We start from the raw sequence: 15027 nt of genomic DNA, 5'->3' as shown, positions 1-15027 counted from the left end.
TGTATGAAGTTTGAGAATTTAAGTATCTATTCAACTTAATAGGTGTTAAGCCTCGTATGCGCAACAGAAAAGCATGATGACAGCTGATGATTACCATGCGTCGTCTGCTATGACCATTTGCCGAAGCGCAGTTGGGATTAAATTCGTTGATTAAGTTTGTTTCCTACATTAAACTTCAATAGATACGATTCTGACTGATGCGAAGGCATTAACGAGTTGCACATGACCGGTGCACACAACGTTTGAAACGATATCGAGGAAGCCGCGTGGTTGGATGCCAGTGCCATTATGCGATTTCACAAGCGCATACGAATTAAAGCCAGTTAGGTTATGGATGTAATTTAATTCCTCCAATTCTTCAAACCATGTGCCATAATCCGCAATTTGAGCCAGAAATCCCACCAAAATCTGTATACCTCCATGAGAGTCACAAAATATTCACAAGAGCCTTCGCTACTATAATACGATCCTATAATTGCGTTTTAAGGAACGGTACTTAACTGAAGTTAGAGCTTTCGTCGTAGCTTTCTACGAACTTTTTTTTTCGTAGTCAGAGATATCAAATTGGAAGCAAATGTTTAGCTTTAGGTTTGCCTATATAATCCCGTTTGAGTCAGGGCAGGTGACGTGAGAGTACCACAGGGGAAAAAAAGCGAAATCTATGAAGGATGAAGCGTATGTATGGGCGTTGGTTCCAGGATCTGTCGCTCCAGTTGCCGGTCCCTCCGGCGCACTTGCAGAAGGCACCGTACACAAGAGTCTGCTCTCATGCTAGAACCCTGTCTGCAAACCCGTTACCTTGAACACACCATGAGGACATCGATATCTTGAACTTTGAAGATGTACCTCGAAGATCATGGTGTCAATATACAAGCTAGCTCTAGTGACGCTTTATTCAATTTGCTGTGGAGTTTTGAGTTGACAATATATTAGAATATCAGAGTAAGCAGCACGGTCAGGGAAGGCACGCGAGATGTATGACTCCAGACAACGCAAGGGAAAGCAACTCTTGAGGTAGACCTTGCTCAAAGACTGATGGCTAGGGCTTGAAATTCAGCAAGTCTCCTGAAGACGATCGAGCGCATAGACCCCCTACCCGGCTCTTATGTCCAATGCTCGTCAGAACCAACAAGATATCGTCTGCTGAGCAACCCGAGACTCAGACACAGTTCACATACTCGAGACACAGTTAGCTTGTAAGACATCCTCCCTTACAAGGCATTGGAAGCGAAACATATCTTAGTCCCCAAGGAGGAAATGAACAATAACTGCCGAGTGTTCTCTGCTGTGTAACTGCTGCTGGCTGTTCTCCCAGACGGTCATGCAGAGGGTAGCCTTCGCAGTGTCAATAATCTGGGACAAGCTGACCAATAACAACCAATTGTCGCGTAAGTCAGGGGCTCGGTGAAATGGACTTGGGCTATAAGAAATTCCTGTGCCGGAGTAGGAGAAAGGGACAGAGCGTCCTTGCACTGCACCAGCTAGCACCCCTTCCACAAGCAAGAGTCATATGCCAGCTGCGTGTCCTTGCAGCTAGACGCAGTGATAATTAAGTCTCCTCTGAAATAAGACCTGCATATGTGAGGTTGATTGATGTGCGAATTCCATATACTGCCTGTTGGTAACCATGCCTTACCAGTGACTGAACGAGGCTGGGAGTACAGAAACGAGACAGGGCAAGCCACTCGCAACAGGAATAGTTTGAAGGGGGAGGGGGGCTAGACCCAGGCTGCCTAGATGACAGAGCATCTTCCATAGACTGAATGCGGCAATTGCGCACCGACCTGGTCCGGGGCGAGGGCATCCAGTCCTGCGTCCGGAAGTCCTGCCTGGAAAATCCAGGAAATCCAGTCCTGCGTCACGAATGAGAAGGCGCATATGGTTCTTGCGTTGGGTGCGGCTGATGGGAACAAGGGGAAGGCGGCCGAAATATACCGAGAGTGGCACCCTGGAGACAAAGTTGCGCCTAACACAATAATCAGGATCCACGAAACACTCAGTCAGACCGGAGGCTTCAAGAAGAAGCGGCGCATAGCAACCACCTTAGGTGAGGACGTAGAGACGGATGTCTTGGCATTCATGGCTGCCAATCCTCACGCCAGCGTCTGTGATGTGAGTGCCCAAGAGACAGCATCGAAGTCGGCGAACGCTGAAAAGAGTTGGCGTGCACCCCTATAATGTCCAACTGCATCAAAGTGCGGAACCCAGGGACCTCCAAAGCTGAACTGGACTAATAAAATGCGACGAAGAAAATTATTTCCTCAGTAATGTTCTCTGGAATGATGAAGCCAATTTTTCAAGGAACGGGGAAGTCAACTTGCATAACGCACATTATTGGAGCGAAAGGAACCCACACTGGGTTGCCCAGTCCAAACACCAGTACCAGTGGAGCTTCAGTGTCTGGTGCGGGGTCTATGATGGTCGAATCATTGGTCCGGCTTCAGACGCTAACTGCGAAGAGGTACGTCACGGAAATTTTGGAAGGACCTGTGAACCAGCTTTGCTGCGATCTTCCGTTGGCTACTCTGCCCCGTATGTGGTACCAGCACGACGGTGCCCCTGCTCACAGCGGTAGCCAGTCCAGAAGTTGGCTCAATGCGACATTCGGCGAGCATTGAATAGGGCGCCACGGACCGGTGGAATAGCCTGCAAGGTCCCCAGATCTCACTCCCCTTGATTTCTGCCACGTCGGATGCACTAAAAGCGCAAATAATTAAAGTCTGTTGCGAGATTCCAGAAAATGTAATCAGACGGGCGACCGCGGACATTCTGAACCGCTGTCAGTGTTGTATTGCCTCAGGTGGTGTCCTTTTTGAACACATCCTGTAGACTGCAACTGAAGTGGACAGGAAAAAGTTCAGAAGCAGATTTTACTTTTGAGTGACATTTATTCATCGCACCGCTTTGTTTTCTCCAAGTATGAAACTTCCTTCTTCAGACAATACAGACGTATCACTGTGCCTGCGTCTTTGCAGCTTATAGCAAGAGATAGCACACGTTTACTCTCTCGCGCTTTTCCACAACACGTCATGCGGCGACAAGCGCTAGAATCAAGGCCAGCACCACAAAAATACGTTATCTCGTTCATAACGCGTCTTTCATATAGCGTCACAGTCGCCGCGCTCGGGCGCGCAATTCCGGAGAGCGCTTTTGGCTGCGGGTAGCTTCTGAAAGCAATTTTCGTACCTGGGAAAAAAAGGAACCGCTTGGCGTAGCGACCGGGTTTCACTTCTGTTATCTGTTTTTCAAGATGATCTGCAACTTCCGAATTCACACCTGGGCGCTGGACCCACAATTGAAAAAACAGCTAATTAATTATTGCTAATTATTTAATTAGGCGCAGGAAAAATATATTTTGGGGGCTCACATGGCAGCTAACAAACTAACAGTTGGTTTCATCCGCGTAGGGTAGCTGGTCCTCTTTTAAACCCCTAGTCCACTTTCGGTGGGACACTCTGTCTAGGGTCTAGGCCAAGGTTCCCAATAATGTTACGATTAGCCTTGGCACGGGAGCTTGTGGTGATCATGGATCAAGTTGTGCATTAACTGTGTGTTATGGAATAACGAAACATACAGCTTCAGAGGCCCTGAGCATACTCCTTGGACCACTGTTGCTCGATTACATAGACCCGAGACTAGGGCCCCCCAAACCTTGGAGCGGCGCCTGTCCATCTGGATATCTTGTACTACTGTACTCTCTACTGCACTCTTGTACGAACCCCACATCCAGCCCGGCCTGGAGCGCCACAAAGAACTTTGCTCCAGACTCCAAGTTCGATTTGACCTCCGATGTGAGCGTAACCATGCTCTCGTAAGAACCCTGGTCCAAAGCTTGGTTTACGAGAGGTTTTAGACACATGAGGTAACTATATGAAAGGGCTTTGATAGCGCGCATGCAGCAAAAACGGTTTTCATCCTTCCCTTTCCAGTCAACCAGATGCTGAACTGACTGAACCCCGTCTATGATGATCTGTATGTACCCCAATGACGTACCCTGTCGGCAACAAAAGTATCATGCAGCATCGAGCTAGAGTCACTAAATAGGCGTACAGAGTATCGCATGCCTTTTCCTCGCCGGAGCCGCCGTTCGGTGTCCGCGATTGGGCCGATCGTGTCACGTGGTTTCTTCTTCCAAGAACGCGCGCCATTCATGTTGGGTCACCTCCACGCAGACTTGTGCCCGTTACTCGAAAAAAGTAATTGATTACCGTTACCGTTACTTCTACGCAAAAAGTAATTGATTACCGTTACCAATTACTCGACTCCAAATGTAATTGAGTAACGAGTAAAAAAGTAACGCGTTACTCCGGTCGTTACTTTGCATTCACACAAATTATACCTGTCTTTGTGTGCCCCAGAAAAAAAGAAAAAAAAAGAAAGGAAAGAAAGAAAGGTTCAATAGCAGAACAGCTGAAATAACACGAAAAACAAAAACGCTTAGGACAGGTAGATCTGTACGTCTACTGTATATATCGCCCGGGAAGACATTGACCCGATTGTGGAAGAACATTGCCTGGAACTTCCCCATGACTCACTAAACCTCTAAACCTTCAGGTACCACAATACTGGTGTAGGAAAAGATTAGGGAGAGAGACCCTAAAATTCCAGAACGTTAGTACATTGACCTGTGCTTGCTATAGTAGAACGATCCAACAAAGGCTGACGGCACGAGGGGCTTGACTTGGGGCAGAACATCTGAAAAATAAGTTAATCTCTGCCGGAAAAGTAATCAATTACTGAGTAATCGATTACTCCAAAAATTAATTGATTACTCGAAAAATTACTCAAAAAAGTAATTGATTACAAGTAACGCAATTACTAGTAACGCGTTACGCACAAGTCTGCCTCCACGCCAGGAAAGGGTAACGATAATGGTAACGGAAACGAAAACGCATACCACGGTCCTCCATTACCGGAAACAGAAACGGAAACGAAAATTATCGTCCGGTAATTCGGGTAATGGCTATTCCTGTTGTGGGATGGAATTTTAGTGACTTTCTATTTTTGTTTTTGTATTTTGATGACTCCATTCCCTGTAAAGCTCTACATAGTACACGAGAGCATGGAAAGAAGGCACAATAATGGATCTCGAGGGTGCATCCCTCGTTTACCTCGTCCCAGTCCTCGTAGCTCCATGACGTCAACACATGACTATAGTCCACCATAGCACAAGGATGAGAACCTACGATTTTTAGTTACTTATTTCGTTTGTTTGTTTTTATTTCACCGTGACCATGACAGTATTATTTACCACCAAGAGCGTCTGCTTATGAATGCGACATTGGATGAAGGTTACGCCCATCTTGAGTTGCTGGACTCCGAGTGACCAAAGACATGTTCCTACATTATTTATTTTAAGGCTTGCAAGATGTGCGCATCCCAACGACGCAAAATTACTTGTGTAGTGTGTAGCGTGATACCGAAGCAGCACTTGGGCAAAACAGCTAGGGTGCTAATAGAGCCGGACGGGCTGTCCTCCCGCAGCTCTGTAATAGCCGTTCCATTACCGGAAACAGTAACGGAAACGTAACGGAAACGAAATTGAAAGGCCGGTTTCAGAAACAGATAACGGAAACGAAAATATAGCAGTAACGAAAATGGAAACGATAACGAAAATAAGTCAGTTATCCTTCCCTGCTCCACGCAAAACCGATTTCCTGGGTTGCGAGCTGGATCGACTGCGCATTCTTCTTCACCAGAGAAGGGGGAGATTTGGGTCCCATTGCTAGGCAACGCAGCCGCGCCTGACTCAAAATGGCGGACTCGCTCGTCGGCGTGACTCAGTGTCGCTACTCTGCACCCCGTTTAGTGACTCTACATCGCGCTGCGGAAGCGTGCCGCCCAGGGACGTCATCTTTCCCAACTTTTAATCTCGTTAATCTTTTAACTGGGATTGGGAACCCATACGAGTGTCTTGCAATGTCCACTCCTGAGATGTCATTAAAGTGCCTCTACGAACTATACGAACCAAATCTCGTGCCTTCAAAATCCTATCAGTTATGTTGCTAAACTCTTCTTGTCTCACTTTACATTCCTGCAAAATATTTGGCTCTACGTGAGGCAAGAGCTACAGAAAATGGTTACTATTAAGAACTGTGACGTCATGTTAGACTACAACGGAGCGTCTGGCTCTCAACTGGCAACGTTGTTGCCTCCCTGGCAGGGGCGGATCCAGACCCTCGGTCTGGGGGGGGGCGGTTTCTTTGTCGGAGCGCGTAGTGGGGGAGGGGGAAATGGAAATTAAATGTACAAACTAACGTTTTGGGGGCATCGCCACCCCCCCCCCCCTTGGATCCGCTACTGCTCCCGGGGGGTGCACTTCCTGCACTCAGAGGAGCCCCGCGTGACATATCCTCCGATCGCTCCGACCATCGTGAAAACACAAAAGAGGGAGAAGACATCTCTCCCATCTACCCATCTTTCGATCAACGTCACGTGACTTCAGCATGTGAACCTCCCCAGACGACGGCGTCGTTGCTAGGAGACGAGTGCCCTCTCCAGAACATGACATCATTGCAATAGGTGGGCTTATGATTACTGCACCCGCTCCTCGAAACTTGTCATCGAAACTTGTGGAGGCTCAGCATATCTTGAAAAGCTGACAGAAATGCACAACATTCGTAAACAAGATTGAAGTTTTGCCTATAGAATCCCTGACTGAGCTCGTCCTTAATATGAAGCCAACCACTGCTTTCTCTCGCTCCTGAAATTGCAGAATGTAGACATTGAGAGCGCAGACAGATTTGTAGTCGACTGATGTAAGCATAGCGTTTGCTCGCAGAACTAAGGCACAATATTCAAAACAATGTAGGGTTATATTAGAGGCCACATTATTCATGACAGAGCAAAACCAAACAGTCATCTACCATTCATCCCACCCTCTCCCGGCAAGGAACGGCAGCATCGTCGAAAAAATTGTTTTCTTTGTATTGTGCAGGGCAGAGGTTTTGCACTTCGTTAGCAGAGCCCAACGACTCGGCTCTATCATGTGACTTTTGAGCGGGCAATCGCCGCCGCATGCCGGTAACTGTTTGGCCCCCTGTGAGCACCAGATGGGCTGGTTTGAAACGGGGTTTCACTTCCCCTATTCGCAGGTTTGGTGCTAGGTGGTGGTTACCTCACTATTTTGCCTCGCGCGGAACAACGTTTGCCGACAGAAATTATAACGAGACCACCCACCCTTGACAAGCAAACAACAGCCACGACAGTGCCCAAGGCAGGGCTCCTCGGGATCCTTTAAAAACTCACAAGGGACATTTCCCTACTGCTATACATCAGTTACGTTCCTATAATAATACAATGCCCCGCTCCGCGCAATGTACACGTTCGAGGAAGGCGGTCAACATGAAGGCAGTGCAGCATCTAATATTTCTCAGCACAAAAAGTGCCCCTCGTGTTTTAGATGTTAATAAAACACGTTGATGAACGTGCCTGCCTCTCCATCGGAGACATTTCCTCCGCCAGGGACAAACAAAAATTTCCACACTGGCACTTGATGTATGCGGAATGGGTCATGATGAATGAGTCGGTGTTGAGAAAACTATAGGTTTATTAACTTTACTTGCATGACTCTATCTAAAGTGAGTTGCGGAAAAGGCGCCAGCTAGGTGCAGGCTGCCCGGGACAACCGCAGTGTCACACCCAAACTTTTTTGTCAAAGGAGTCACTGAATCCCTGCTGTGGGTACACGTTGCTGTGGCTGAACTCTGCAGGACACAGGTTGTACTTCTTCACGCCGACATAGGTCCTGCTCTTGCTCAAGCTTGCAGGAACTGAGATTGAATTTGTATGGCTTCTCGTCCGTGTGTGTCCACTAGTGACACTGCAATTTCGTGCATGTGCGAACTCTGAAGAACAGAGGTTAGGGCTTCTCGTCTACGTGTTTTTGTTTGTGACACCGCAGCGTACTACTATCGACAAACTGTGCAGGACAGGGATCGCACTTGTGTGGCCTCTCGCCCGTGTGCATGCGCCTGTGGCGCGACACGTTCCCGCTGGAGCTGAACTCTGTACCACAGACGTCGCACTTATACGGCTTCTCATGTGTGTTTTCGCTTCTGGCGAGTCAGGCTGTCCTTCAGGGTGAACTCTGCGACAGATGTTGCACCTATAGGGCTTCTCGCAAACACGTTCTTGCTTGTGACATGACAGGCTTGCGCTCTGGCTTAACTCTGCGACACAGGTATTGCACTTACCGGGATTCTCGCCAGTGTGCTTTCGCTTGTGATGCGACAGACTCGCGCCCTGGCTGAACTCCGCTGGGCAGAGGTCGCACTTGTATGGCTTCTCGCGCGTGTGTGTTCGCCTGTGACGCCGCAGGCCCGCACTCTCGCTGAACTCTGCAGGACAGAGGTCGCATTTGCGCAGCTTTTCTCCCGTGTGTGCGTGCTTGTGATGTGACAGTGCTGTGCTGTGGCTGAACACTGCAGGGCAGAGATTACACTTGTATGGCTTCTCGCCCGTGTGTCCGCCTGTGGCGCGCGAGATTCGCGCCACAGCTGAACTCTGCAGGACAGAGGTCGCACTTGAAGGGCTTCTCACCAGTGTGTTTTCGCTTGTGGCGCGACAGGCTAAAACTCTGGGTGAACTCCGCTGTACAGAAGTCGCACTTATAGGGCTTCTCGCCCATGTGTTTTCGCTTGTGATACAACAGGCCCGCACTGGAGCTGAACTCTGCAGGACAGAGGTCGCATTTGCGCAGCTTTTCTCCGGTGTGTGCGTGCTTGTGATGTGACAGTGCTGTGCTGTGGCTGAACACTGCAGGGCAGAGATTACACTTGTATGGCTTCTCGCCCGTGTGTCCGCCTGTGGCGCGCGAGATTCGCGCCACAGCTGAACTCTGCAGGACAGAGGTCGCACTTGAAGGGCTTCTCACCAGTGTGTTTTCGCTTGTGGCGCGACAGGCTAAAACTCTGGGTGAACTCCGCTGTACAGAAGTCGCACTTATAGGGCTTCTCGCCCATGTGTTTTCGCTTGTGATACAACAGGCCCGCACTGGAGCTGAACTCTGCAGGACAGAGGTCGCACTTGCGCAGCTTTTCTCCCGTGTGTGCGTGCTTGTGATGTGACAGTGCTGTGCTGTGGCTGAACACTGCAGGGCAGAGATTACACTTGTATGGCTTCTCGCCCGTGTGTCCGCCTGTGGCGCGCGAGATTCGCGCCACAGCTGAACTCTGCAGGACAGAGGTCGCACTTGAAGGGCTTCTCACCAGTGTGTTTTCGCTTGTGGCGCGACAGGCTAAAACTCTGGGTGAACTCCGCTGTACAGAAGTCGCACTTATAGGGCTTCTCGCCCATGTGTTTTCGCTTGTGATACAACAGGCCCGCACTGGAGCTGAACTCTGCAGGACAGAGGTCGCACTTGCGCAGCTTTTCTCCCGTGTGTGCGTGCTTGTGATGTGACAGTGCTGTGCTGTGGCTGAACACTGCAGGGCAGAGATTACACTTGTATGGCTTCTCGCCCGTGTGTCCGCTTGTGGCGCGCGAGATTCGCGCCACAGCTGAACTCTGCAGGACAGAGGTCGCACTTGAAGGGCTTCTCACCAGTGTGTTTTCGCTTGTGGCGCGACAGGCTAAAACTCTGGGTGAACTCCGCTGTACAGAAGTCGCACTTATAGGGCTTCTCGCCCATGTGTTTTCGCTTGTGATACAACAGGCCCGCACTGGAGCTGAACTCTGCAGGACAGAGGTCGTACTTGTGCAGCTTTTCTCCCGTGTGTACGTGCTTGTGATGTGGCTGAACACTGCAGGGCAGAGATTACACTTGTATGGCTTCTCGCCCGTGTGTCCGCCTGTGGCGCGCGAGATTCGCGCCACAGCTGAACTCTGCAGGACAGAGGTCGCACTTGAAGGGCTTCTCACCAGTGTGTTTTCGCTTGTGGCGCGACAGGCTAAAACTCTGGGTGAACTCCGCTGTACAGAAGTCGCACTTATAGGGCTTCTCGCCTATGTGTTTTCGCTTGTGATACAACAGGCCCGCACTGGAGCTGAACTCTGCAGGACAGAGGTCGTACTTGTGCAGCTTTTCTCCCGTGTGTACGTGCTTGTGATGTGGCTGAACACTGCAGGGCAGAGATTACACTTGTATGGCTTCTCGCCCGTGTGTCCGCCTGTGGCGCGCGAGATTCGCGCCACAGCTGAACTCTGCAGGACAGAGGTCGCACTTGAAGGGCTTCTCACCAGTGTGTTTTCGCTTGTGGCGCGACAGGCTAAAACTCTGGGTGAACTCCGCTGTACAGAAGTCGCACTTATAGGGCTTCTCGCCCATGTGTTTTCGCTTGTGATACAACAGGCCCGCACTGGAGCTGAACTCTGCAGGACAGAGGTCGTACTTGTGCAGCTTTTCTCCCGTGTGTGCGTGCTTGTGATGTGGCTGAACACTGCAGGGCAGAGATTACACTTGTATGGCTTCTCGACCGTGTGTCCGCCTGTGGCGCGCGAGATTCGCGCCACAGCTGAACTCTGCAGGACAGAGGTCGCACTTGAAGGGCTTCTCACCAGTGTGTTTTCGCTTGTGGCGCGACAGGCTAAAACTCTGGGTGAACTCCGCTGTACAGAAGTCGCACTTACAGGGCTTCTCGCCCATGTGTTTTCGCTTGTGATACAACAGGCCCGCACTGGAGCTGAACTCTGCAGGACAGAGGTCGTACTTGTGCAGCTTTTGTCCCGTGTGTGCGTGCTTGTGATGTGACAGTGCTGTCCTGTGGCTGAACACTGCAGGGCAGAGATTACACTTGTATGGCTTCTCGCCCGTGTGTCCGCCTGTGGCGCGCGAGATTCGCGCCACAGCTGAACTCTGCAGGACAGAGGTCGCACTTGAAGGGCTTCTCACCAGTGTGTTTTCGCTTGTGGCGCGACAGGCTAAAACTCTGGGTGAACACCACTGTACAGAAGTCACACTTATAGGGCTTCTCGTCCATGTGTTTTCGCTTGTGATACAACAGGCCCGCACTGGAGCTGAACTCTGCAGGACAGATGTCGTACTTGTGCAGCTTTTCTCCCGTGTGTGCGTGCTTGTGATGTGACAGTGCAGTCCTGTGGCTGAACACTGCAGGGCAGAGATTACACTTGTATGGCTTCTCGCCCGTGTGTCCGCCTGTGGCGCGCGAGATTCGCGCCACAGCTGAACTCTGCAGGACAGAGGTCGCACTTGAAGGGCTTCTCACCAGTGTGTTTTCGCTTGTGGCGCGACAGGCTAAAACTCTGGGTGAACTCCGCTGTACAGAAGTCGCACTTATAGGGCTTCTCGCCCATGTGTTTTCGCTTGTGATACAACAGGCCCGCACTGGAGCTGAACTCTGCAGGACAGAGGTCGTACTTGTGCAGCTTTTCTCCCGTGTGTGCGTGCTTGTGATGTGACAGTGCTGTCCTGTGGCTGAACACTGCAGGGCAGAGATTACACTTGTATGGCTTCTCGCCCGTGTGTCCGCCTGTGGCGCGCGAGATTCGCTCACCAGCTGAACTCTGCAGGACAGAAGTCGCACCTGAAGGGCTTCTCACCAGTGTGTTTTCGCTTGTGGCGCGACAGGCTAAAACTCTGGGTGAACTCCGCTGTACAGAAGTCGCACTTATAGGGCTTCTCGCCCATGTGTTTTCGCTTGTGATACAACAGGCCCGCACTGGAGCTCAACTCTGCAGGACAGATGTCGCACTTGAAGGGTTTCTCACAAGTGTGTTTTCGCTTGTGGCGCGACAGGCTAAAACTCTGGGTGAACTCCGCTGTACAGGGGTCACACTTATAGGGCTTCTCGCCCATGTGTTCGCTTGTTATACAACAGGCCCGCACTAAAGCTGAAGTCTGCAATACAAATATCGCCCTTGTAGGGCTTCTCGCCCGTGTGTTTTCGCTTGTGACACGTCAGAGTTTTCCTATTACTGAATCCTGCAGGACAGAGGTCGCACTTGAAGGGCTTCCCACCAGCGTGTTTTTACTTGTGGCGCGACAGGCTAAAACTCTGGATGAACTCCGCTGTACTGAGATCGCACTTATAGGGCTTCTCGCCCCTGTGTTTTCGCTTGTGATACAACAGGCCCGCACCAGAGCTGAACTCTGCAATACAGAGATCGCACTTGCAGGGCTTCTCACCCGTGTGTTTTCGCTCATGACACAACAGAGTTGTCCTATGACTGAATTCTGCAGGACAGAGATCGTACTTAAAGGATTTCTCGCCTGTATGTTTTCGCTTGTGATACTTGAGGATTGTGCTACCCCTGAACTGTGCAGGACAGAGATCGCACTTGTATGGCCTCTCACTCGCATGTGTTCTCTTGTGGTCTCGCAGTTTCCCACTCTTTCTGAACTGAGATCACACTTGTAAAACTTGTTGCCCATGTGTGTGCTTGTGATGGCGCAGGCACATACTGTGGCTGGATTCTGCAGGGCAGAGGTCGCACTTGTACGCACTCGATGAGCATCCAAGTGCACATATCGTGGCCTTGTGCAACCGTTCTCCTGTGCAACACTCTGCATGCACTCGCAAAGTTGATGCATGACGGAATGTCGTGGAACACGTGTCGCAAGTAAATCTGTTTGTTTTGCGAGTTTTGAGATGAAGTGCCATGTGGCCAGTGTCAACGCATGTGGCGAAACAAACACTGCACTTATACAGCCTGTCTTTCTCGTGGCCGAATGTCGATGGTTTGCCTGCCTCTTGACTCTGGTCTGAAGGTTGCTCAGTGGGTCGACCGTCGGTAGTGATCAGTGCGGCGTGTTTGAGTCGTGGCTCCACCGTTGATGTGCCGGTCTCGAACTGTACATTTGAAGAAGTGCAACTTGAAGATGCTCGATCGCAAGTGCCACTGGGCTCGACCTTAATATGGAGCCTACCACTCCTTTCCCTTGCTCCTGAAATTGCAGATCCGTTCCAGTCCACATCCGTTATTATGCCACTCGTTAGAATGATTTTAGGATATAAGATTTCTAACAAGCTGCCCAATGAAATTTTCACCACCCAACGCAAGCGAGACCTGAGAGCACATTTAAGAAATCTCTATTTCGGGTATCCTTAGTGAAGTTTGTTTCCCGTGTCTGAAGACAGCTGCTGGATGATTCAATTTGCTTTTATTTAATTTGTTTCGCTCCTGATGATCTAGAACGTATGAGGTCAACTGTGCCGGTTTTATGTATTTTATGTAACATACGACAATGTCAGTAGTAGTTACTGGACACAGACTGTCCGCAACGCTACAAGGCTTCTGGACACGTTTAATTAGCAATTAGAGCTAATTGGGACCCCCCACATTAATCAGGACCCTCCAGGGAGTCATCACACTAATTGGGGAGCATCTAGGACGTGTCCAGACCACCCTGTGCGTTGCGGACAATCTGTGTCCATAAAAATAAAAAAATAGGTAGAAAATAAAATAAAAAGATGGAAATAGAGTGGAGAGAAACAATTTATTCGAAAATCAACGATGCCGCGGCGAAGAACCCGCTCCGCAACACCCGAGTGACCAGCGCCCGCCATGTTGCTTGTTGACGACTGGTAGTTGCAGAGATCGACGACAGGTGGCCACTTAGTTGCAAGGCATCACACCAGATGGCGCCACTATCATAGCTCTAGACGAGAAAGACAGACAACAAGATACTAGCGACAGGTAAAAATGGCAGCACTGCTGAACAAGTCTAGGCATGCGAGAGAAAAGGTCTAACCGCTACTGCTAAAACAGCACGGAGAAAACAGTACACATCGGGGAAAAAGGCTTACGGGGACGATCGCTTAGGCCTAACCACAACACTACGCAGCTAACACAAGGCGGGAACCACAGATCGCTAAACATGCGTCAACAGGCTTGCTCACCGCAAAACAAGACTAAACATACGAGGAAAAGGCTTACGGGGGGCGATCGCTTAGGCCTAACCTCAACACTACGCAGCTAACACAAGGCGGGAACCACACATCGCTAAACATGCGTCAACAGGCTTGGACACCGCAAAACAAGTCTAAACATGCGAGAAAAGGCTTAGCACGAGCGCGGTCACCGCTAAACACGGCAAACATACGAGAAAAGGAGCGCGTCAAATCACTCACCTTTTCCCCCGCGGCAACTTCCAGGCAGAAACTGAGCGAGCGCGGAGAACACACGTCTGCTCTCTACGAGAGCCAGCCAGAAACTGAGCGAGCGCGCGGAGCGCACGTCCGTCTTCCGCGACGGTCCGAGAGAAACTGAGTGAGGCGACGCGCGCGCGCCCTCTGCTCCACCCGTCCGCGCATGCGCGCGCGCGCGCTCCTAGCGCCCCCTGCGCCGGCCGCGGGTGTTTTCGGTTTCGGCTCTCTGCTGCGCGCGCGCGCTCCTAGCGGCGACGGGTGGCTTTTCAGTTTCGCTTTCATTCTCCGTTCTTTGCGCGCGCGCGTTTATCTGTATAAAGGCAGCGCGCACCGCGCTCGCGTCATCATTCTGACCGATACGTGGAAAACGCCATGTGTGGTTTATTCTCCTGCGTTTCTCGTCGTCGCAAGGAAAAGACAAAAAACGAAGAACTTCGCGAATTTATACGCGGCATCGTGGAGGAAGCCTTTCAAGTCCACCGTCTGGAATGGTTGCAAGCACGTCAAGAAATGTGTCAGGACAAGATGAAGACGCTCGACCGCATCTTAGCGGCGGACAGACTGGCGAAAAAGAAGTCCAACTTTAGCCTGGACAATCTGTATTGGGAACGCAGTTCCGATGTAGAGGACGACGACGAGGATGTGTAAATAAAAGCGATGCATTTCTCTTCGAGTCTCAGTCTCTTCTTTCTCTTCGTGCAACGTGTACGCACGCAACATGTCTTCCCCCGAACCTTTTCGTTTCCGTCATCCCTTTCGCTGTATCTTAAGCGGCCCCTCCATGTGCGGCAAATCTACGTTCGTTGCTAACGTGTTGAGGAACCTGAACGACGTGGTAGACAAGCCTCCGTCACAAATATTCTACGTGCAGAAATATGCTTCGCCGAGCATGCAGGACGAATTCGGGGACTCCGTAAAATTTACCAAGGAGCTACCGCGAGAGTGGGACACGTCGCGCGCTACGCTGATCGTCGTCGAC

General features: G+C 50.5%; 2 protein-coding genes and 1 long non-coding RNA gene across 3 annotated transcripts; all 3 read right to left on the bottom strand.

Moving 5' to 3' along the window:
* Window positions 1-7635: 7635 nt before the first annotated feature.
* Window positions 7636-11755, bottom strand: LOC135388890 (zinc finger protein 208-like). The gene is made up of 12 exons (XM_064618760.1): window positions 11500-11755; window positions 11166-11429; window positions 10832-11095; window positions 10482-10761; window positions 10164-10379; window positions 9792-10061; window positions 9499-9743; window positions 9210-9425; window positions 8876-9139; window positions 8542-8805; window positions 8196-8471; window positions 7636-7772 (listed from the first exon to the last, which is right to left on the bottom strand). Exons 1-12 carry the CDS (start codon window positions 11753-11755, stop codon window positions 7636-7638), a joined length of 2952 nt encoding a protein of 983 aa, XP_064474830.1.
* Window positions 11756-11927: 172 nt separating this feature from the next.
* LOC135388882 (zinc finger protein 600-like) lies at window positions 11928-12490 on the bottom strand. The gene is made up of 2 exons (XM_064618748.1): window positions 12238-12490; window positions 11928-12133 (listed from the first exon to the last, which is right to left on the bottom strand). The coding sequence occupies exons 1-2, from the start codon at window positions 12488-12490 to the stop codon at window positions 11928-11930; spliced, it is 459 nt and encodes a 152-aa protein (XP_064474818.1).
* Window positions 12491-13377: 887 nt separating this feature from the next.
* On the bottom strand, window positions 13378-14141 carry LOC135372526 (uncharacterized). The gene is made up of 2 exons (XR_010416023.1): window positions 14031-14141; window positions 13378-13558 (listed from the first exon to the last, which is right to left on the bottom strand). It is a non-coding gene; the product is annotated as an uncharacterized LOC135372526 (long non-coding RNA).
* Between the last annotated feature and the right edge of the window lie 886 nt (window positions 14142-15027).

This window comes from Ornithodoros turicata, chromosome 1, assembly GCF_037126465.1.
Source record: "Ornithodoros turicata isolate Travis chromosome 1, ASM3712646v1, whole genome shotgun sequence".
Lineage (NCBI taxonomy): Eukaryota > Metazoa > Arthropoda > Arachnida > Ixodida > Argasidae > Ornithodoros > Ornithodoros turicata.
The sequence above is the reverse complement of the archived record's forward strand: the minus strand, read 5'-3'. Positions and strand labels throughout refer to the sequence as shown.